We start from the raw sequence: 23,549 nt of genomic DNA, 5'->3' as shown, positions 1-23,549 counted from the left end.
ATTCCCATCTTTTTCATGGCAAAATTCATCCCACAGGGCAACCAAGGCTGTCTTCATACCAAAACTAGGCTGAAACCTGATTGAAATAGGTCCAGATATTGGGTATAGCTGTCTTTAAGACAGCCAAAGTGTTTTCAAGAGTATGTGTTGAACTGGTCTCTTCAGGCTTGCAGTCTCTGTACCTTATGCAGTGGTGTAGCTGTGCATTTAGCATTCAGCAAGGTAGCACCTGTGTCCACAGTTCTGCATCAGTACAACAATCCTGCTTTTGACCCCAGAACATCATTACCAGTCATGATGTGAGTGAGTGTTTAAACCACACTTTATTATCCTGAGCACTTTTCATTAGTATAGCAGCTCATCATCAAATCAGGATTGTAAGACTAAAAAAACCTGTTTCTACAGTTTAAACAATATCTGATAACTGTGTCACAGACATTACAGTTGACTTGTATATTACCTTGTGTACATTCAATACGTTTCCATCTGTAGTGCATAAATCCAGTTCTCTAAACCATAAGGTTTTTTATATCCCTACAGAAGGTAAACTGTTATGGCTGTACATATGTACATTAATAGTAGCAACTCTTTCAAAATAATGTGTGCAATTATATCGTGTTTTTATACTACATATTTAGATTAAAGAAACAATTATGTATGCAATTGACAGTTGCTCAAAAATCAGGGGTGAAAAGTGTAATGCTATGAATAAGTATATTGATTTTTGTTTTTAAAGTGAAATTAATGATAGCAACAAAGGTCATAAAATGTTGGAAAAAATGGGATGGAAGAAAGGAGAAGGGCTTGGAAAGAGCGGAGGCGGAATGAAAGATCCGGTATGTTTACTTCAGTCTACAGGAATTACAATAATGTACATTTATTGCAAATAAATACAAGAGTAATTTATGCAATTATTAGTAAATTTGTAGATTTTATCTATTTGATAGAGGATTTAATGAATGGATTTGTTTTGTTCACTTTTGAACAATGGACACATAGGTAGTAATCACTGAATGGAGGCTGGAGAGGAGACACAAATTCAGTTAGCACTTAAGACATCTCAAGAGTAAGGATGGAATAAATGACTCATTCTGTTGCCCCTGGAATATGAAATTTGGTCTTAAAAGCCAGTAGTTCAAGGACAAATGCCATCAGAATTGTGTTTCTATACAATTCTAAACTTACTGGAACTGATATAGCAAACCATTAAATTTCTCACTGATTTTCACTTCTCACCAACCAGTCTGTGGCTTTCATAGTTCTTTATACCACATGCTGTTGATCCGAAAAAGAAAAGACTTGCAATGGCTTTAAACTACATGGAGGTAGATCTATTGGTTAAAGGTGGAAATAACTCTAAACTATGAGACCAGTTCAGCAATGGATTAAGCTACCTGGGGAAACTATGGAGCCCCATTTTTAGAGGCTTTTCAAAAATAGCTGGGCAGGTACTACAATGCAAGTGTTTGAACTATGTGTTGAATCTGTTCCATTCATGGCTAACCTGACTGAGTGGTGCTTTTAACTTGAGAATTGAAGGTGCCGCAATAATTCTCAGGCCTGCCTTGCACATCTGTTTTATATTTTGAAGAGTATAGCATGTATATTTGTGTAACAGTCATACTTTCCAATGACCTACAGATATTAAATTTTCCATGAACCATCCTGCCTCTTAAATTAGCTCAATGCACTTCTACTTGCACCATATTATGCTTGGGGACACAGTTCAATTGTAATTTTTAGCAGAAATTCTGAATTAATCATTTTAACTGTTCTCAATAGACTTAACACAATCAGATCAGTTCAAAAATGGCATAATGCCCAAGAGAAGAACTTTCTCAAATTGAAATTTACTATATGGTCACTATGCAATAAAATGAAGGATGTTTAAGACTAAAATCCTACAAATTTAACTTTGTTTCCCTTTTGCAAGCACATCAATAAATTCTGACATATTTAATTTCTTGGATTTTTAAAAAAGTTTGATCTACACTAACTTTGCCCAGACAAAGATGGACCTTGGCTACTAGTTCACCATAAAAGGAAATGGCTGTTTTGATAACAAGCAAGCTGTAGTCTAAATGGGCATTAGGAAGTGCAGTAAAATAGCACATACTAGTGGGCCCGGGCACAGAGCATCTGTGCCTCTAGCTGGCCCGCCGCGGCCGGACCCGCCTCCGCGGCCGGGCGCACCCCGCCACCTTGCCTCCGCGGCCGGGCCCGCCCCACCCCGCCGCCTTGCCTCCGCGGCCGGGCCCGCCCCGCCCCGCCGCCTTGCCTCCGCAGCCGGGCCCGCCCCGCCCCGCCGCCTTGCCTCCGCAGCCGGGCCCGCCCCGCCCCACCGCCTTGCCTCCGCGGCCGGGCCCGCCCCGCCCCACCGCCTTGCCTCCGCGGCCGGGCCCAGCCAGGCCCTCCACCTCGCCTCCGCGGCCGGGCCCGCCTGGCTCCCCAGCCATGGCCGCCGCCGCCGCTGTTCTCCTGGGTGCGCCAGCCAATCAGGCACCCCCGCAGCCCAGCCAATCAGCTGGGCTGCCGGGACGCATTTTTGCCTGGCACACCCAGGAGAATTAAATATATAGATTGATACTGTTCATCTGCTGTTCTTTAGGGATTTGTTCACCCACATATCTTGATGCTGTTCTTTGAGGATTTTTATCCTGTCTTTCTATGAAACAATTCTCAAAATGGCTTTCATTGGCTGCAATAATCCAATTTATAGCATTCATATACCTCTTTAGGCAAACTTCCCAAAGCATTTTACATAAAAGCTTAAATAAAGAATTCATAAAACATGCTTATATCTTTACATGGTAAGCTCTTTAGGCTCACTACTTTCTTCTCTCCTCCCCTCAGAGCAAGCTGTACAAATAATGTGCAAACACATGCTGCTCTTAATCCTCTAGCCAACCAAAACAAAATTATGTTTTGATATGTGTAGTGACAAAGGCAGGGTAAAAGTGTTTAAATAAATTAATGTTTAACACCTTATTGCTACTGTAGCAAAGTAGTGAGAATATAGTACTCCTGTTTCCTTAGGTTGCAGTTCCCAAAATCCTGGCATAGTGTTTACAAAAGAGTGGAAAAGTTTAAGATATGGAATATTTCTAAACATATTGTGTTTGACAGATCAAACTTCAGCTGTACAAAAAGCATGCAGGCCTTGGTGCAAGTACTCCCATCTCTGCTGAACAGGTTCCACTCATCAACACCAAGAACAAAAGGAACTGGGAAAAAGCAAGAGAAAGATTTGCAGAAAGCTTCCAGGACTCTAAAACACAGAAGACTGTACCAAAGGATCTCCCTTGGGTTCGAGAGAGTACATAATGAAGTTGTTCAATTTAACTTATTAAAACGTTCAAGTCGTTAGAGATTTTACTTTAGCATAAAGTGGAAGTTGAGTTTTTGGTAATATTTCTATGACTGCTGTACAGGCTGGCTAATTGAATTTCATAATTTTACATGCTGTTTTTTAAAGCACTCCTATGCATAAGCCATGCATGAATTAAAATTGCCCATTTTAACCATAATATGGTTATTTCAAGTCTTGCTTGAAAGGATTTTGAGATGAAACTTCTGGATAATATGGTTATTTTAGGAGGAAGATAAATTGCTCATTGGTTATTTTTAACCCAGCAGGTCAGCAAATTGAAATCTTCATTTCTATCAGCTTATTTTTTTTAAAGATGTGTATTTGTTAGCAAAAGATATGCAATTATTGATATGCCTTGTCTATTATATAACGTTCTTGAAATTTTCTGTTAGTCATTTTAAATTTTGTTGAAGTAACCATGTACAAGAACAGCTTGAGGGAAAAGACTGATTTCTTCTATGAAGAATTTGTTTGGAGGGATGTCTAATAATTGAGGTCACATGTTCAAAAACTTCAGTAACTCACCGCTGTTCTATACATTGAGAATTTCATTATGCAGCCTCTGGTCTGTACCATTTCAGAATTCTAATTTTGGATCTCATTACTAAACAACTCAAGCATTGTTTGAAAAGCTAGCACATAAGAAAGATTCTAGCCTAGACTTTTAGCATGCATGCAGGGGGTGCTGAGGTGGAGTGTTTGTTCGATAATGGGATCCTTGCCTGCATTCTGAAGTAATATAGACAAAGTTCTGTACTATATAAGGATTCTTGATGCAGACTAGCCCTAAAAATGTAGACTTGTCTACCATCTGAGTCTTCAAGCCATTCTAAGCTCTTTTAAAAAAATCAATGGATGGTTTAAGGGTTGTGGCAAACTTACATTATTTATTAACTTCTTGGGGCTTTTGTGCATCCATTGCTGGCAATGGAATATAGGCAGGAATCTTGGATTCTCCCCCCCCCCCCCGGGTACAAGCAAAACACTTGATATTTATTGAAATGTTAATAAACACAGTGCTTTCAAGTTATGTGGTGCAAGTCTTTAGATGGCACACATGTGCAACTTCAGTCAATACATCTGTTCTTTTTGCAGGGGCGGGGTAGGTCAGTGTATTTTTAAACTTGCAGCTGAAAAGGTAGTAGCTTATTGTTAAAACTACTAATGTAGGTAGTTCTGGTTACTTAATTATCCGGAAGCACTTAGCCCAATTATTCCAGGTAAGACCTTGCTGCTCCTGTACCCAATTCAAGTGACAAGATATCTGAGACTCTTAAACACATATATAAATTAGTCTGCTTGAAACCGATTAGGATTATTTGAAAGTGCTAATGCTTAGAGATGACTGCCTCCATTAACAGTATACGCCAGGCTGGCTTTAGCTACTTTGATTTTTCACTTCCCCAAACGGTTAAGTGTGCCATCAAGTCAATTTCAACTCCAGTTGCCCACAGAACCCTGTGGTTTTCTTTGGTAGACTACAGGAGGGGTTTACCATTGCCTCCTCCCGCACAGTATGAGATGATGCCTTCCAACATCTTCCTATATCACTGCTGCCCAATATAGTACCAGTGGGGATTCTAACCGGCAACCTTCTGCTTGTTAGTAAAGCATTTCCCTGCTGCGCCACTAGTCACTTAAATATGTATCTCATATCTTATCTTATGCTCAAAGTAATATAGTATAGCCTTGATCTTGATTTTCATATTTTTCAATTTACTAGCATCTGATCTAAGCCTGGAGATTTTATTTTCTAATCTAATCTTCCATTTAGGCGATGTACTGCTTTCTTTTTTTACAGGTCCACTGATCTTATATCTAAGCTCTTGTGTTGTTATTGTTGCTGCACTGTACATTAGTTGGTTTGTTTCTTGCAAATTCTTGGTTGTTATCTCTGCAAGTGCAGCATTGACATCTTTTAATGCCTGAGCGAGTTGTTTTTTGGCAACTGTCTTTAGAGCTGGAAGTCGAACCCTGGTGGTTGTTTGGTTCATGAGCTTAGTTATATCTGTTGATATGATATATATCTGTTGATATGATATATCTATCATATCTGTTTCATTAAACCATCAATATTCCCGATTCCACTCCACGGCCTTTTCCTTGCAGACCACAACTCTTTCCCTTGGATTCTACAGAAGGGCACACTGGACCGTGTGACCTGGCAGCCCCTAAAAGCCATTCGAACAAGAATCCAATTAAGCCTCATGCATAGAGAGGCCAGGTGAGAAATGTTGGAGATGAACTTCCAGTGCATCGACCTTTTGCACCAACTGTCCTAATGACCACTAGGGGCATTGGGAGTAGAGACAGTGAGTCAGGGTCTCCCTATCTGTCCCTACTCTATGACCCCTGAACTGACTCTGCAGCACTTCCTGTGCTGAGTCACAATCCTGCCTTTCCTCCTAGACTGCAGCTTAAGTATGAAACTTCACACAAAGCAGCAGCAAATAAACATTCACAGGAACATGGCAAAATGTTACTTAGACATCTCACAGAATAACATCTATCTAGGTTTCATCCCAATGCCATGGTAGCACTGTAATATTTCTGCAGTGTTCGGCTGATTTATATATAAATAAGCAATGTGTTTCAGAGCTTGCCTTTCTTCAAACAAAAGTCACATATTTAGACGTCAGAACACGTTTACTCTAGTCATCTATTCACCATGGCATTTCTGGAGAAAGTCTTACACTGGACTCTTTTCTAGTGAAATGTGGATACTACTCAAAATAGGGCAGGTCTCCTAAGAATATAAGAACAGCCCTACTGGATCAGGCCCAAGGCATACCAGCCTCCTGTTTTGCACAGTGGTCCACCAGATGCCTCTGGGAAGCCCACAGGCAAGAGCAGAGGGCATGCCCTCTCCCCTGCAACTGGTATTGAGAGGCATCTTGCCTCTTAGGTGGGAGGTGGCCTATGGCTCACAGGCTAGTATCCATTGATAGACTTGTCCTCCATGAATTTATCTAAGCCCTTGTTAAAGCCATGCAGGCTGGTAGCTGTCACCACATCTTGTGGCAGAGAACTCCATAGGTTAGTTACATGTATGGAAATACTTCCATTACCAGTATGTTTCCTAGATAATGGGAAACACCTATATCAGGCAGCAGCGATATAGGAAGATGCTGAAAGGCATCATCTCATACTGCGCGGGAGGAGACCATGGTAAACCCCTCCTGTATTCTACCAAAAGAAAACCACAGGGCTCTGTGGGCGCCAGGAGTCGAAACCGACTTGATGGCACACTTTACCTTTACATGAGCCAAAACCACCTTGCTGTACCAGATTTTTATGCTATGGGCACAGCCAAAGGTACTCCTGGTTATCAACTGCATACTTAAACTTCCAAATGTAACTCAGAAGCATCAGCCCAAACAGCTGGACTGGAGTAAGGATTGTCACTGTCTTGTTCTCCCAGCCCCTTCTGCTATGTGGAGCTGATATGAAGGACTGCACCTGTGATCCAGTGGAGAAATTGATGGCCACTTAAGTTGTTGTGATGCAGCTTTAAGAACCAGCAACAGCAGCTAGAAGACCTATTTTTAATTATGTGTGAACCACCTTAGGCCTCTGTCAAAGGTGGAAAATATCATGTATGGAGGACTGAGAAGATAAGGCAGTTAATCTGTACTGCATCTTATTGGTTAAAACCTCCAAAATCAAAACTGCAAAAGCAAGTCATGTTCCTCTTACCTGAGAGAGAACACTACTGCTGTTTGCATACATTCCAATATACTGCCTGCTAACAGTATGTTCTCTAGCTAAGAACTCTCTGATATTTTTAAACTTCCATTAAATTCAGGTTTGTGAGCAAGAGTCAACAAACAGTATTTTTAGTCAGAGCAGACCTTGCCTTTAATAAAATACTTATTCTTGTTTTTCAATAGGTTGTCAGCTGAGAAACGCTTGGAAGCACTCAAGATGGCCTTAACACAGTGGAAATATTTAATGTGCAACATCACTTGTGTATATAAAACAAGATGTGGGCATACGAGGGATATGGGCATATCCATGTGCATACAAAAAGCCAGCAACTTTGGTGCAGGGTTTTTCTAAACCACAATAAGCATGCTATGTCAATACCCCTTTACTTTCCACATGTTACATGAGTGTTAATGGGACCTATTAAGTGACATTCCTTTGCCTTAGGAAAATAGTTTTTGCTCATCTTACTAAAATGATTTCCCTTTTAGCCACTATGGATTTTTTTTAAAACAGAAAGGGACTTTTTTGGGTGCTGTCATTCTTCGCACCCACCTATTTATAGTAGTAGCTTAACATTCAAAATACCTTGCATTCAAAGTTCAAATTACAGGCCTGTTAGCTTAATATCTCTGCCAGGCAAATTGATGGAAAGCATTCCCAAAGATAAAATTGTTAAGCAAATAGAACCAGCATGGCTTCTGCAAAGTTAAATCTTGCCTCACCAACCTTTTGGAGTTCATTGAGAGTATCAGCAGGTGTTTGGATAAAGATGATCCAGTTGATATAGTATACTTTGCCTTTCAGAAAACCTTTGACAAAGTTCCTCATCAAACACTCTTGAGAAAACTTAGTCATGGGATAAGGGGACAAGAGTTTGTGTGTGGACTGCTAAGTGGTTGAAGGACAGGAAACATAGGGTAGGTACAAATTGTCAGTTCTTTAAATGGAGGAAAAGTGGGGTCCCCCAGGGATCTGTATTGGGACCAGTGCTATAATTTATTCATAAATGATCTAGAATTTGGGGTAAGCAGGAAGCTGGCCAAACTTGCAGATGACACTAAACTGTTTAGGGTAGTGATACTCTAAACAGATTGTGAGGTGCTCCAAAGGGATCTCTGGGGGAATGGGCAACAAAACTGCAGATGGAGTTCAATGTTAGCAAGTGTAAAGTGATGCACATTGGGGCAAAAAGCCCATTTCACAAATGCTGATGGAGTCTGAGCTGTTGGGGACTGACTAGGGGAGAAACCTTGGGGTTGTGGTGGACAACTCATTGAAAGTGACACATTGTGCAACAGCTGTGAAAAAGGCTAATTCCTTGCTTGGAATAACTAGGAAGGGGATAGTACTGTGTACAGTTCTGGTCACCATACCTCAAAGGACATAATAGAATTGGATAAGTTATAGAATAGGGCAACCAAGATGATCAGGGGCCTAGGTCAGGTTATAACACTTGGAGTTTTAGTTTAGAAAAGACTGAGGGGTGACATGATAGGTCTGTAAGATGCATGGTGTGGACAGACATTTCCCCCCCTCTTGCATAATGCTAGAGCCAGGGGCCATCCCATGAAACTGATTGCCAAGAAACTGGACCAACAAAATAATAGCTTCAACACAATCTGATGCATCTAATAAAGTGGGCTTTAATGTCAGTCTTTAAGGTAGGGTAGGCAACTTTGGTTCTCCAGTTGTAGTTCAGCAGCTGGAGAACTACAACTGCCCTAAGGGGTTCTCAAGCTACAGCTTTTTTGATCATTGTGGTTAGGAATAGGGGCCCAAGTTTGAAAACCCCTGCCTTAAGGTGTCACTGGGTTCTTTATGCCTCAATGGGATGCAATGGCTACTCATAACAGAAGAATGGTCCTGTTGGATCAGCCGAAGGGTCCATCTAACCCAGTCTCCTATTTCCCACATAGCTAGGGAATTCCAAGAGCAGAATATGCACATGGAATAGCCCTCTCCCACTGTTATTTCCCAGTGCCTGGTATTCAGAGGCATACTGCATCTAACATGGAGGCAGGCACCAGATTTAGTTGCATGAAATTGAAACTGCACTCAGTAACCCTCTAAGCAGTAATATGTACTAGGGATGTGCACGGAACTGGCTTGAGGGGGTGGGGGTGTCACACCCCTCCCCCTGCTCTTTCCCTGTTGGCGCTCAGTTTCCGTAAAAGCCTTCAGGGCGACAGTGTACCTCCTTGCCGCCTCTTCCCCCTCTTCGGCTGGAAGTACCGGGTGCACGTTGCCCGCACGCATCTGGTACTTCTGGCTGAAGAGGGGGAAGGTACACTGTTGCCCTCGAAGGCTTTTATGGAAACAGAGCACCAACAGGGGGAGGGGTAAGTGCACCCTCCTCCACCTTTAAAGTGACCCCCCCGCTTCGAACTTTGAAAAAAACAACCCCAGTGTTCGTACCTGTTCGGAGGCCTGTAAAAGGGTACATATTAGATCCCCTAATATGTACCCTGCTTTTCAAAATCCTTTACTTTGGACAGGCATTGTTATGTGTGCAACTGCTAGAGTCTTTGGAAGTAAAGCTTGGTGTAGCTCCCTGCTTGCACAACTTTTTGTCTTCCAGCAGTAAACAGGATTACCCATGCAAACCCTTTTCTAAAGGATGATCCACAGAGTTGCAAGAAACCCAGTCTTCATCAGTGCCTCATTCTAAAGCTGCAAGCCACCTGCTCAGAAAGTCCTGACCCCAGATGCGGGGCAGTGCTAGAAAGATGAGTGTATGTTGCCACCAAGGGTGTAGCCATAATTGAGTGGATGGGTTCAAAGAAACCCCCCCCCCTGCTCCTGAGGGCCCCCCACTATTCAGTCCTCCCTATTCAATATCTTCCCCCACTCCAAAAGTCTGCCGGGAGAGGGGTGAGCATGGGCCCCCACTCCTCTAGCTATGCCCCTGGTTGCTGCCCCCAGGGTAATGGGAGTGTCTCACTTTAAGACTCAGTTCTTACATGCAGAGGGCTGCCACTATTTTTGAATGCTCCCCTAGGTGAAAGCAACAACAAATCCAGTGTAGCGAGAACTTTTTCACTGGGATTCAGAGACAAAACATGGGGGGGGGGTTGGGGGGGATAGCACCCCCTAGCTAATTAGGAAGGGGGATTCTGGCTGGCCCTCTCCATGCTCTTCTAGTCTTCTGGCAAAGAACCTTGTTTTGAATATAGAGGTATTCATTTATTTATTGTTGAATTTATATACCGCCTTTCATTAAAAACAATCCCAAGGCAGTTTACAATAATTAAAAAACCTACAATAAAAATGACAATAAAAATATTAAGCTAAAAATATAAAACCAATCTAATTTAAAATCTATAAAATACAAACATAAAAACTATAAGTGAATAAAACACAGAAGCAGCAATAAAAACAATCATGTAAAGGCCTGGATAAAAAGCCAAGATTTAACAAGCTTTCTAAAAACTGTGAAGGAGTCAGAGGAGCAAATGGCCACTGGGAGAGCATTCCAAAGTCTGGGGCCGGCAACAGAGAAGGCCCTGTCCCGGGTGCACGACAGCCAAATCTCCCTCATTGTTGTCACACAGAGCAGAGCCCCCTCAGATGACCTTGTCAAGCGGGCAGCAACCCTTGGGAGCAGGCGGTCCCTCAAGTACCCTGGGCCCAAACCGTTAAGGGCTTTAAAGGTCAAAACCATCACCTTGAATTGGACCCAGAAACAAACTGGTAGTCAGTGCAGCTCTTTCAAAATTGGTGTGATGTGCTCCCACCGGGCAGCCCCAGATAAAACGCTAGCTGCTGCGTTTTGCACTAGCTGCAGTTTCCGGATATTCTTCAAGGGCATCCCCATGTAGAGCGCGTTATAGTAATCCAGCCGTGATGTGACTAAGACATGGGTAACTGTGGCCAGATCTGCCTTCTTGAGAAAGGGATGCAGCTGGCGCACTAGCCGAAGCCGTGCAAAGGCACCCCTGGCCACCGCCTCCACCTGAGCTTCCAAAAGCAGAGCCAGGTCCAGTAGTACCCCCAAGCTGCGTACTTGCTCCTTCAAGGGGAGTGCAACCCCACCCAGAAACGGTAAAATCTCCTCATCTCGATTGGCTCTCCTACTGACCAACAGTACCTCTATCTTGTCTGGATTCAATTTCAGTTTATTAGCCCACATCCAACCCATCACAGCCTCCAGCCCCCTCTAAATTCACAATTTAGAATTGTGATTTCCCCCATGTGCAACTTGAAGTGGTAGCCAGGGGTGTAGCTATAATTGAGTGAAAGGGTTCAAAGAACCCCTCCTCCCCATTTTCTTTATTATCTCCCTCACTCCGAGGTGCCGCAGGAAAGAGGAGCAAATATGGCACCCTAGCTACGCCCCTGGTATCATCATCCATGCTGGGACTACACGAGAGGAACTGGAGCTTTATCCTCCACCCTGGCAGCCAGCATCCATTCTCTGGATCAGATTCGAAGACCTGTATCAGGAACTTAAGTTATTCCAGTGGAGCTGAAAAAAATGTGATGCTGTGTCTCTCCTAGGCTGTTGGGAGTAATACGAGCTCTGGGACCTAAGAGACACCGCGGGGGAACTCCACATGTCAGAGGCATTCATTCTGCTGCTGTTCCTGAATCGTAACAAATTAAGCCCTGCTCTTAATTCTGTAAAAAGCACTTAACAGCGACATATTAACTTCCTACCAAAAGGATGATTTGTTGCACAACCCTATTTCCCTTATACTCAGAAGTTCTATTGTGCTGAGTAGTCTTACTTCCAAGGGAAGAAGAGCCTAGGATAACAGCCGTAACCAATCTGGAGAGAAAGGAAGCGATAGTTTCAAGCTACCTCCGTGAAAACGGGCCTACTTTCCAGCTGCAATACCACTCCCAAGTACTCTGGAGTGTGCACCACAACAACACAGCTCATTTCAGCAACTGCAGCCACTGAGTATGTGCAGAGGCCTTTTAGGGTTCACTGGATTACACTTAAGAGCAGCTTCATTCACCTTCTATATCACCACTGACCAACCTTCCACAATAGAACACCACACCAGGTGACCACCGAAGGCTTGATATTGTGAGATTTATGGGTGGGGGGAAATCCTCGGTCTGCACTGGCAACTCTGCTTCCCAGTTTGTGTAACCTCATCTTGGTCAGATTGATTTCCCTCCATATTACACTTTACGTGCCAAGTTTCCCTGGTCGGAGGCAGAGCCTTGCGTCTTCATTCCCATTTCCTTCCACTGACACTGGGCATATTTAGACTATTCTCCAAGGAAGCTGCTTTTATAAATGGATATAAAATAGGCTTTGCCTAAAAGCACAAACCACAGAGCGCCATCTTGCTCCACTTCAGCAACGGATCACAGTATATCACGTGCTTTTCTTAACAGCACAGCGCTCAACTCTTGTCTACTCTGCTCTTCCCAGCAAAAATTTAAATGGCAATAATTGGCAAATGATTTTGAATTATTTTCAAAAATGAGTGCCAACTATGCCCCCCCCCCATTATTATTATTTTTTTAAAGCAGCAAGCCTCAAGCAGTGACTATTTACATCATGCACAAGCTGGGGGGAAAAATAGTTGGACTTTCTTTCTTTTCTCCCCATTATTGTTAGACTATTATTCTCATTGCCTTCTTCCTCTGGATTTGATTTAGTTGCCATCTGTACTTACAACACTTTTATATCTCTGGTAGACAAGCAACATGGAAGGACTTTTTGTTTTTTTTTAATGTGCAACCAGATAGACACCAAATGTAGAGTTGCTCCCACCACCCACAAAAACTGCAGTTCCAAAAGAACATTCGTGCAATTCAAAAATTTAAGTCATGAAAAAGTTGAATAATGCTAGTTGATGTAAAAAATAAATAAATCACGGCCTAACCTACTTCAGAGGGGTGTTGTGAAGAGGAGAAACTTAAGTATGTAGTACACCACTCTGGGCTCCTTGGAGGAAGGGAGAGGAGAGCTGGTCTTGTGGTAACAAGCATGACTTGTCCCCGTAGCCAAGCAGGGTCTGCCCTGGTTGCATATGAATGGGAGCACTGCAAGATATTCCCCTCAGGGGATGAAGCCACTCTGGGAAGAGCAGAAGGTTTCAAGTTCGCTCCCTGGCTTCTCCAAGATAGGACAAGATTTCTTTTATTGAACCAACAAACTACCAAAGCATACAGTATGTTCTCCAAGATAGGGCTGAGGGAGATTCCTGCCTGCAACCTTGCAGGAGCCGCTGCCAGTCTGTGAAGACATAAGAACAGCCCTGCTGGATCAGGCTCAAGGCCCATCTAGTCCAGCATCCTGTTTCGCACAGTGGCCCACCAGATGCTGCTGGAAGCCACAGGCAGGAGTTGAGGGCATGTCCTTTCTCCTGCCATTACTCCCCTGCAACTGGTACTCAGAGGCACCCTGCCCTTGAGCCTGGAGGTGGCCCACAGCCCTCTGACTAGTAGCCATTGATAGACCTCTCCTCCATGAAGTCATCCAAACCCCTCTTAAAGCCATCCAGGTTGTTGGCCATCACCACATCCTGTGGCAGAGAGTTCCATAAGTGGATCACGCATTATGTGAAAAAGTACTTCCGTTTGTTGGTCCTAGACCTCCTGGCAATCAATTTCATGGACTGACCCCTGGTTCTAGTGTTGTGTGAGAGGGAAAAGAATCTCTCTCTCTCCACTTTCTCCACACCATGCATGATTTTATAGACCTCTATCATGTCTCCCCACAGTCGTCTTTTTTCTAAACTAAAAAGCCCCGGGTGTTGTAGTCTTGCCTCATAAGAAAGGTGCTCTAGGCCCCTGATCATCTTGGTTGCCCTCTTCTGTACCTTCTCCAGTTCAACAATGTCTTTTTAAAGATGTGGTGACCAGAATTGTACGCAGTACTCCAAGTGTGCTTGCACCATAATTTTGTATAAGGGAATTATAATGTTAGCCGTTTTATTTTCAATCCCCTTCCTAATGATCCCTAGCATGGAATTTGCCTTTTTCACAGCTGCCGCACATTGAATCGACACTTTCAACGAGCTGTCAACCACAACCCCAAGATCCCTCTCGTGGTCAGTCACCGACAGCTCAGATCCCATCAGCATATACTTGAAGTTGGGGTTTTTCGTCCCAATGTGCATCACTTTACACTTGCTAACATTGAACCGCATTTGCCATTTTGTCGCCCACTCCCCCAGTTTGGAGATCCTTTTGGAGCTGCTCACAATCCGTTTTGGATTTCACTACCCGGAAGAGTTTGGTATCATCTGCGAATTTGGCCACATCGCTGCTTACCCCTGCTTCTAGATCATTTATGAATAAATTAAAAAGCACCGGTCCCAGTACAGATCCCTGGGGGACCCCACTTCTTACTTCCCTCCATTGTGAAAACTCTCCATTTATACCTACCCTCTGTTTTCTGTCTTTCAACCAGTTAGCAATCAACACATGTACTTGTCCCTTTATCCCATAACAGCTAAGTTTCCTCAGGAGTCTTTGATGAGGAACTTTGTCAAAAGCTTTTTGGAAGTCCAGGTAGACTATGTCAACTGGATCACCTTTATCCACATACTTGTTGACACTCTCAAAGAAGTCCCAAAGGTTGGTGAGGCAAGATTTACCTTTGCGGAAACCATGCTGGCTCACTCCCAGCAGGGCCTGTTCTTCTAGGTGCTTTACAATTTTATCCTTGAGGATGCTTTCCATCAATTTGCCTGGAATGGACGTTAGGCTAACCGCCTGTAATTTCCCGGATCGCCCCTGGATCCCTTTTTGAAAATCGGTGTTAAACTTGCTACTCTCCAGTCCTCTGGTACAGAGCCCGATTTCAGGGATAAGTTAAATATTTTAGCAAGGAGGTCAGCAATTTCACATTTGCGTTCTTTGAGGACTCTTGGATGGATGCCATCCAGCCCTGGTGATTTGTTAGCTTTCAGTTTTTCCAGACAGTTTAGAACATCATCCCTCGTCACTTCTATCAGACTCAGCTCTCTAGCCTCCATCCCTAAAAAGCCTGGTTCAGGAACAGGTATATGCTCAGTATCCTCTGCCGTGAAGACGGATGCAAAGAACTCATTCAGTTTCTCGGCAACCTCCATATCCTCCTTAATAATCCCTTTCACTCCCTCATTGTCTAATGGTCCAACTGCCTCCCTGGCAGGTTTCCTGCTTCTGAAGTACTTAAAGAAGTTTTTGTTATTCCCCTTGATACTTTTGGCTAAATGTTCCTCAAACTCTCTTTTTGCCTCCCTTATTGTCACCTTGCATTTCTTTTGCCAGAGTTTGTGTTCCTTTCTGTTCTCTTCGTTTGGACAGGCCTTCCAATTTCGGAAGGAAGTCTTCTTCCCTTTTATGGCTTCCTTGACGGTACCCGTTAGCCATGCTGGCATCCTCCTGGACTTAGTGGTACCTTTCCTCCTTTTGGGTATACAATCTAACTGGGCTTCTAGTATTGTGGTTTTGAGTAAACGCCATGCACTCTGGAGCGAAGTGACTCTCCTGATTTTCCCCCTCAGCAGCTTTCTTTTCACCATACCCCTCATTTTGGAGAAGTTTCCTCTTCTGAAATTCAAAATATCTGTGTTAGACATCCTTGGCGATTCTCTCCCCGCATGTATGCTGAATTTGATGGCACTGTGGTCACTGTTCCCTAAAGGGTTGATGGCACTGACATAACGCACCAGGTCCTGGGTGTCACTCAGAATATAAGACAATACTGAGCTAGATAGACCAATGGTCTGACTCAGTATATGGCAATTTCCTATATTCCTAAGAGCAGGATATAAAATGTTAATAATAGTCCGGGCTCCTCTAGAACACACCCGGATCAAATGCACCCAGGGAGGATGCCAAATGCACGAGCCACACCCCTTCCCCCTACGCCATCAAGCTGGCGCAGGGAGCGAACATGCAGCGGCCCCTCACCATCACCAGCCTGGTGGAGTGCTTTCTTTGCTGAGCTGGAGAGGGCGAGGGGCCACCGAGTGTCTGTTCCCTGTGCTACTTATGCCCCTTGCATGAGCATGATGAAGTGTGGGGAGGAGGAATGAATGCTTAATGGCCCCTTGCCTTCTCCAGCCTGGCAAACTGTTTTCTCCATCAGGTGGATGCTTCCTTTTTCTCCCTCATGCTCTGCTGACTGGGGAGGGCAAGGGGCCACCACGTCTCTGTTCCCTGTGCTGAGCCACATGCCTAGCCTTGGCAGTGGGTGGTGGGGAGAGGGATAAGGGGTGAGCCAGAGGGGCCTTGGTGGCTCCCTGGGTGGGCCCCACGGTCGCAGGACACCCCCCCCCAATTGTCCCTCCCTGTATGCCTGCTGTACCCATTCCTCCTCCCACTGCCAGAGATTACTATTTCACCAATGAACATTACATTCTTCTGCCAAATTCCCAATTCTGAGGATTTTATTCCACATTGTGTTGGTTTCCTAATCAATGCCATGTAATATGACTCAAGCAGCAAAATATTCATGCACCAACAAGGAAAATGCACAGGATCAGCCCAAGGCCTATCTGGTCCAGCATCTCTTTCCCCACAGTGGCCCACCAGATGCCTCTGAGATGCCCACAATCAAGAGGTTAGGGCATGCTCTCCCTCTTGCTGTTGCTCCCTGGCAACTGGTATGTAGAGGCCTCTTGGAGGTGGCCTCAAGGGCTGGAGGTGGCCTGTAGTCATCAGACTAGAAGCCATTAATAGACCTGTTCTCCATGAATTAGTCTATAAGGGTATGCATGGAACCGCTCTGGGCGGTTTGGTTCAAATTCAAAATGAATTTGAACCAAACTGCTGGTCCACAAGCCGGTTTGTTAGAACTGACAAAGGGTGAAGCCTGCCAACTTACATAAGAACAGCCCTGCTGGATCAGGCCCAAGGCCCATCTAGCCCAGCATCCTGTTTCACACAGTGGCCTACCAGATACCTCTGGGGAGCCCACAGGCAAGAGATATGTGCATGCCCTCTCTCCTGCTTTTACTCCCCTGCAACTGGTATTGAGAGGCATTGTGCCTCTGAGGCTGGAGATGGCCCACAGCCACCAGACTAGTAGCTATTGATGGACCTGTCCTCCATGAATCTTTCTAAACCCCTTTTAAAGCCATCTAAGCTGGTGGCCATCACCACTTCCCATGGCAAAGAATTCCATAGCTTAATTATGTGCTGTGTGAAAAAGTACTTCCTCTTGCCGGTCCTAAATTTCTCGACTTTCAGTTTCAGGGGTGACCCCTGGTTCTAGTGTTGTGAGAGAGGGAGAAACACTTCTCTCTTTCCATCCTCTCTGCTCTATGTGTAATTCTATACCCCTTGATCGCATCTCCCCTCAGTTGTCCTTTTTCAAAATTAAAACAGCCCCAGGTGTTGTAGCCTTGCCACATAAGGAAAGTGCTCCAGATCATCCTGGTTGCCCTCTTCTACACCTTTCCCAGTTCTACAATGTCCTCCTTAAGAAACGTTGAACTTAAAAGAGGTTGAAAAGGGTAGGGGTTGGGTTGGGTGGGAGGTCACTGTACACACCACAGCAGCGGTGGTGGCTCCTCGGTGGTGTTGGGGCTGCCGCAGGCCCCACCAGTGCTCCCCCCTCAGTGTGGGTCAATGAGGGCCCAGTTCAGGCCTCAGCACATGCCCTGAATTGCAGGGCATGCTGTGAACCCTGAACCGGGCCTCCACCAGCCTGTGCTGGGGCGGGGCGGGGGGTGCTGGCAGGACTTAGGGGAGCTGCCACTGGCCCACCACCGCCAAGGAGCTGCCGCCACGGTGCATCAGGTGAGCATCTGTTTGAGCCTCATTAAGCTGCAAGGAACAACATCTATTTAACATCAATTTACAATTTTAACGTTTTGAAATTAACAGCTTTTTATTATGTTTTTAGTCTGTTGTATTTTAATTTTTTTATGTAAACTGCCTGGAGATGTATATATTAGATGTGTATATACAGATATGTGAAATAAATAATAATCTGCGGATCTTAGAGCCCTCCCTAGCCCCTTTGATGTGGAGTTGCCCCCCAGGAGGGAGGAGGGCATCACAGGCTCCCAACCAAATTACTGAAAAAGCATAGTTCAGAGAACTGGAGGCAGACTTCTCACAGCTCAACAGCCACTACACTCGTTTGCCCCTAAGTGCCTTTGCTCCCAAGAGAAAATGTGCTCTCTGATGGATACTCCACAGACAGTTGGGAGAGGAAGGAGGAATTGCTGATTCTCTAAAAGGCTGACTTCTGAGCCTTTTAGAAGGGTTCCAGTCTTTGTGACTTCTTGGGACTCTTCAGAGAGGCAAAGCTGAGCTTGATAGATGACCTGATGCATAGATTTATGCTTTCTTAATTCTCTGGCACATGTAAAGCACTGGCAGGATTCAGATTTGTCAGTTTTAAGAAAGTACTACATGTTTAATTTATGCTCCCCTTTTTTTCTTTCATTAGTTAATGTCTCCTTTCCAGACATCTCAGAGACAGCTATGGAAGGAGGTGGCATATGCAGTGCTGCATTAATTGGCAAAGATCCAAATGTCTGCTGAACCAATTCTGATGTAAGCTTTGGGCATGTGCTCTTTGAACATCAGCCTCCAATTCTGCATGGTAGGCAAACTTGGGCACTCCAGCTGTTGTTGAACTACAACTCCCATCATCCTCAGCGACAATTTATTGTGCCAAAGGTTGCCTATCCCTGGCCTATGGCATTTCAAAAATTCCAAAAGCAGCTTATGATATGATACACCATGTTTGTCAAAAACTTGTAATATAGAGATATACTTGTAATATAGGGGTAGATCTAGCAGTTCTTGGTGTGGTTACACTCCCCCAGAAGGAACAGGTTCACAGTTTGGGGGTACTTCTAGACCCAACTCTTTGATATCTCAGGTAGAGGAAGTGGCCAGGAGTGCTTTTTATCAGCTTTGCCTGATACGCCAACTGCCTTTTCCTGGAAAAGTGTGACCTTAAGACTGTGGTGCACACGCTGGTCACCTCCAGGCTTGACTACTGCAATGCACTCTATGTGGGGCTGCCTTTGTACGTAGTGCAGAAACTTCAGATGGTGCAAAATGCTGCTGCCAGGTTGTCCTGAACAAATATTACTCCTGTTTTGAACGAACTACACTGGCTGCCAATAGGTTTCCAGCCCAAATACGAAGTGCTGGTTATCTTCCGTATATATAATTCTCTAAGGCACACACGTGGCTAATCCAGTGCATGGCAGCTCTTGCGAGAGAGCACTGTGGTAATTGGGCAGTGGAGATTCCATATAGCAATAGCAATAGCACTTACATTTATATACCGCTTTATAGCCAGAGCTCTCTAAGCGGTTTACAATGATTTAGCATATTGCCCCCAACATTCTGGGTACTCATTTTACCGACCTCGGAAGGATGGAAGGCTGAGTCAACCTTGAGCCCCTGGTCAGGATCAAACTTGTAACCTTCTGGTTACAGGGCGGCAGTTTAACCACTGCGCCACCAGGGGCAGATAGGGAGGAAGAGCCTGTGGCACCATGGTGATTGGGCAGTGGGGATTCCATATACAAATAGCGGGGAGGAGCCTGTGATGGTTAAGGACAGTTGGAATGCAACTGTTACTGGTCGGAAGACATTCTTGGTTGAGAGGAGAGGAGTCCTCTCTCTATATAAAAGGATAGTGGGCAGGGGTCTGCGAAGAGAGGTCGTGAGAGAGGAAAGAGCCCCTTCAGGAGAAGGAGGCTGCTGTTTTATGAATTAGATGAGGAAACAAAATGAACAAGATCTGTTAACTCAAAGCTGGGGAGAGAAAGAAAAAAAGGAGAGGAAGAAAGACAGAGGGGAAGAGCGAGTGGAGAAGAGAGAAAAAGGGAGGGAAGAGAGAAAGAAGGAAGGGCGAAGGACGATCCTGAGCCTGTCAGCGGGGAACGAGCAACCATGGCGGCACCTTTTGGCAGCAAGGGAGGGCCCAGTCAACCACGGCTGCTATTTGGGGCTACTGAGGCCATTGGCTCAGGCAGGCAGGCAAGGGATGGTCCCGGGCCTGTCAGTGGCCTGAGGGGAACAAGTGGCCATGGCGGTGGTGGCAGCAAGGAAGGGCCTGGTCAACCGCTGCTGCTGCTCCTGTAAGGAGGAGCAGGAGTGGGGTTTGGGTGAGGGTGGGGAGTTCTCTGGGAATAGGGGGCTACAGCTTGGTCAATAAGCGCCAGCAACGCTGCAGCCATGACCAAGAGGGGTGAGGGGGATGGAGTAAAGGGATGAAGGAGTGGCCAAGAGGGGTGAAGGGGATGGAGCAACAGGATGGAGGAGGAGGAGCAGGAGTGTGGCTCAGGTGAGGGTGGTGAGATCTCTTGAGGTGAGGGGGTTGTGGCAGGGGTTGAGGGGAACAATCAAGTACTAGCACGTAGATGCACTGCGCAGGTTAAGCTAGTTACCTATAAAGCCCTTAACAGCTTGGGCCCAAGGTATTTAAGAGAACACCTTCTTCGTCATGAACCCTGCCACCTATTGAGATAATCAGGGGAAGTTCATCTGAGGGTGCCACCAGCTCATCTGGTGGTGACTCAAAGGTGAGCCTTCTCTGTAGTTGCTCCAGGGCTGTGGAACTCTGGAACATAAGAACAGCCCTGCCTAAGGCCCATCTAGTCCAGCATCCTGTTTCACACACTGGCCCACCAGATACCGCTGGGAAGCCCACAGGCAGGAGCTGAGGGCATGCCCCTCTCTCCTGCTGTTACTCCCCTGAAAATGGTATTCAGAGGCATCCTGCCTCTGAGGCTGAAGGTGGCCTATAGCTGTTAATAGACCTCTCCTCCATGAAGTTATCCAAATCCCTCTTAAAGCCTTCCAGGTTGTTGGCTGTCCTGTTGGCTGCCATCAACATTTCCTGCTGAGATTAGAGCTGCTCCATCCCTGTTGGCTTTTAGAAAACAACTGAAGACACGTCTCTTCAGCCAAGCTTTTTAGCTGAAGTTTTTAGCTGATATTTTAAGTTGAATTGTATTGATGGCTTTAACTTTAAATTTTATATGTGTTTTAAATGTGTTAATTTTTGTTTTGTTTTGTTGTAAACTGCTAGAGACTTTGGTACTGGGTGGTATATAAATGTGTTAAATAAAATAAAATAGGAAGGAAGGAAGGAAGATGAAATATCTCATTGGCTTAGCGCAAGTCCTTGGGTGAACCACAAGTAGCCCTTGGTATCCTAGCCATTGTTTCCTCTTCCAGTAAATATTTTTCATAAAGACACTCGTTGACATGATACGCAAGCCCACTATCACCATTGGGACTTTCAGACTGAAGCAGCAGCACAGCTGTAGAGAACCAGCTATTACACTAGCAGCGTGAAATATAATATCACACACTAATGTAATAATTACATTATCACACGGGGAGGGGGAGGGATGAAATAATGCTGCCAGCGCAACCACCAGTTCTCTGCAGTGGTGCTGCTGCTTCCAGGTCTGCATCAGTGGCATCTCGAACCCCAACAGCACCACTGGGCCTGTGCATGTCAGCCACTTTCTATCCTTCCTGGACTATATGTAAAGATTATTCTACAATGACTTCTGATTTCAAGAATATTGCTATAAAGTGATTGACCTAATCAGAAATGTACCACAGCGGTTCATACAAGTCAAGACTAGGGATGTCCACGAGCCGGTTTGGTGCCTCCTTTGGGAAGTGACGGACCATTCTGGCAGGGTAGGGATCAGTTCCCTTAAGGAACAAGTATGCAGGGCCTTACCTGCTCCACTGCCTCCCCACCGCTTTTCCAGGCACGGTGCTCACACAAGCAAAGGCCGCACACAGCTGCGGTGCTGTTCCGCCTGCTCTCTCCTCCTCCCTTGTTTATCTGGTTTTGTGAACCCACTCACTACTTCAACCACACCAGTGGGCCCCAGCAGGTCCTCCTTTAAATGGAAACAATACACCTGTGACTACAGGGGCTGCTATCCAGGGACGTGCCACTCTTCAAAGTACACTTTATGATACTGTAATTGGATCAGCTTCAACAGGGCTGGGTCCATCTCTTGCTCCTTTGTAGTTAATCACAGGGCAGCGGCTGATGTCATGAAGCTTTCCAGTCTGCTGGCAGTGCAAAGCTTGCTGGGAAGGCATTTAAAGCATGCTCGGACCGCTCGGAGGACTTTCCATGCTTGCAGCTCCTGATTTCAGCAATGGGTGCTGCCCCTGGCTCAAACATGCGTTTCCTAGGTCTACTGGCCCAAACAGAGGTTCTGGTCATATGCTACTAATGAGGTAGGAGCTCTCCAAGCCACTCCCAAATGGTCGGCCTACCATCTTTCAACAAGTTTCGCAAGGCCATGTATGCATCCATCTATTTAGAATTCTATTTCACATAGTGAATAAAATAGTTTTGCATCACTACATCTGAGTGTAGTGATAAGAGCATAAGTGAGGCTCATTTTGTGTGGATGGTTTGCATTGCACTACCATTACCTTTGTGGTAAACCTGCATCAACAAGGAGCAAAAGTTTCAGTCATCTTAGACTAATTCATACATACCAAATTGTCCCCAGCGTTCTTCACTTTTTGATGGATATCACAGGGTAGCAGGATGTGTAAATAAATTCTATTTTCCTGAATTATTCCTGTTGCTTTAGAAACTCACTTGCGTCTCTCATGCAACCAAATAGGTGGGAGAACTCACGCAGATTCCACAGCATTTTGTAATTAAGTACATTAGTCCAACTTCAGTGACTTCCATAGAACGCTGTACTTGCGTCTAGATTGATTCAGGCTCCCTATTTTCCAGCACACTTTGGTGCATTCTACGAAACTAAAGACAACTTGCTATGAAATTGAATTTTTTTAAAAAGATGATTTTTTTCTAATTTAGCTTCTCTGATCATGTTTTCCAATGCCTTTCCAATTTCACATCTCTCCATGCTCTCGGTTTTCACTTCTCCCCCCACTGAGCGCTGCTAACTGCTGCATGTCAGTACGTTTCTTCTGGAGAAACAGCAAGAATGGTAAACATTTCTATTGTTGCCTGTATCTGCATTGTTTAAACTAACTTCATGCAGCTGAAGGGGGTGGGGGACACCCTGGCACTTCCTTTCACTGAGATAAGCCTCACTCACATGTAGATAATCATAGTATTTGTGTCTCAGAACCAACAAAACCAAATTACTAGCCTGTGCAAAGTGGCATCACCGAAGGGCCTCTCAATTCAATTTGATGCTTTGCGGGGGTGGGTACTCTTTCCATCAACCCAATTTCAAGTGGTCGCTTTGATTCGGACAAAATGTTTCACCAGTCTCCCTTCCACCCTCCTCGCCACTTCCCCAACGCCTTAAGTTACTTGCTGGACCAGGTAGGGGGAAGGGCATAAACAAAGAATCCAAATCCTATATACTAGTGTTTCAATATCATAGTAATAGAACTGGATGGTTGGAAATTATCCAGACTAGGTAGTATATAATAACAAATCCAAATCAATGCATCTGTGTACTCTAATTAAACAGATGAAAAATGATCAATAAAAGCTCACTATGTCTCTATGTATCCAGCTGAAAAGATAGAATCCAATAGTTCATATCCAAAATATTATGTCCTTAAA

At 44.8% G+C, this 23,549-nt stretch overlaps 1 protein-coding gene, 1 long non-coding RNA gene and 1 other non-coding gene across 5 annotated transcripts in view; 2 read left to right on the top strand and 1 right to left on the bottom strand.

Moving 5' to 3' along the window:
• The window catches only part of AGGF1 (angiogenic factor with G-patch and FHA domains 1), a 37,201-nt gene extending 32,805 nt beyond the window's left edge, over nucleotides 1–4,396 (top strand). For all 3 annotated transcript variants that reach the window (XM_053292894.1, XM_053292893.1, XM_053292896.1), the window contains exons 13-14: nucleotides 737–836; nucleotides 3,127–4,396. In XM_053292894.1, the coding sequence (XP_053148869.1) occupies nucleotides 737–836; nucleotides 3,127–3,324 (298 nt within the window). In that variant the 3' untranslated portion in view covers nucleotides 3,325–4,396. The remainder of the gene's footprint in view (nucleotides 1–736; nucleotides 837–3,126) is intronic.
• The window catches only part of LOC128343588 (uncharacterized), a 55,637-nt gene that overhangs the window by 18,243 nt on the left and 13,845 nt on the right, over nucleotides 1–23,549 (bottom strand). The window lies entirely within an intron of this gene.
• On the top strand, nucleotides 6,970–7,098 carry LOC128348448 (small nucleolar RNA SNORA47). The gene has a single exon (XR_008318166.1). It is a non-coding gene; the product is annotated as a small nucleolar RNA SNORA47 (small nucleolar RNA).

This window comes from Hemicordylus capensis, chromosome 2 (genome assembly GCF_027244095.1).
Source record: "Hemicordylus capensis ecotype Gifberg chromosome 2, rHemCap1.1.pri, whole genome shotgun sequence".
Lineage (NCBI taxonomy): Eukaryota > Metazoa > Chordata > Lepidosauria > Squamata > Cordylidae > Hemicordylus > Hemicordylus capensis.
This window is presented reverse-complemented; position numbering and strand designations above follow the sequence as displayed.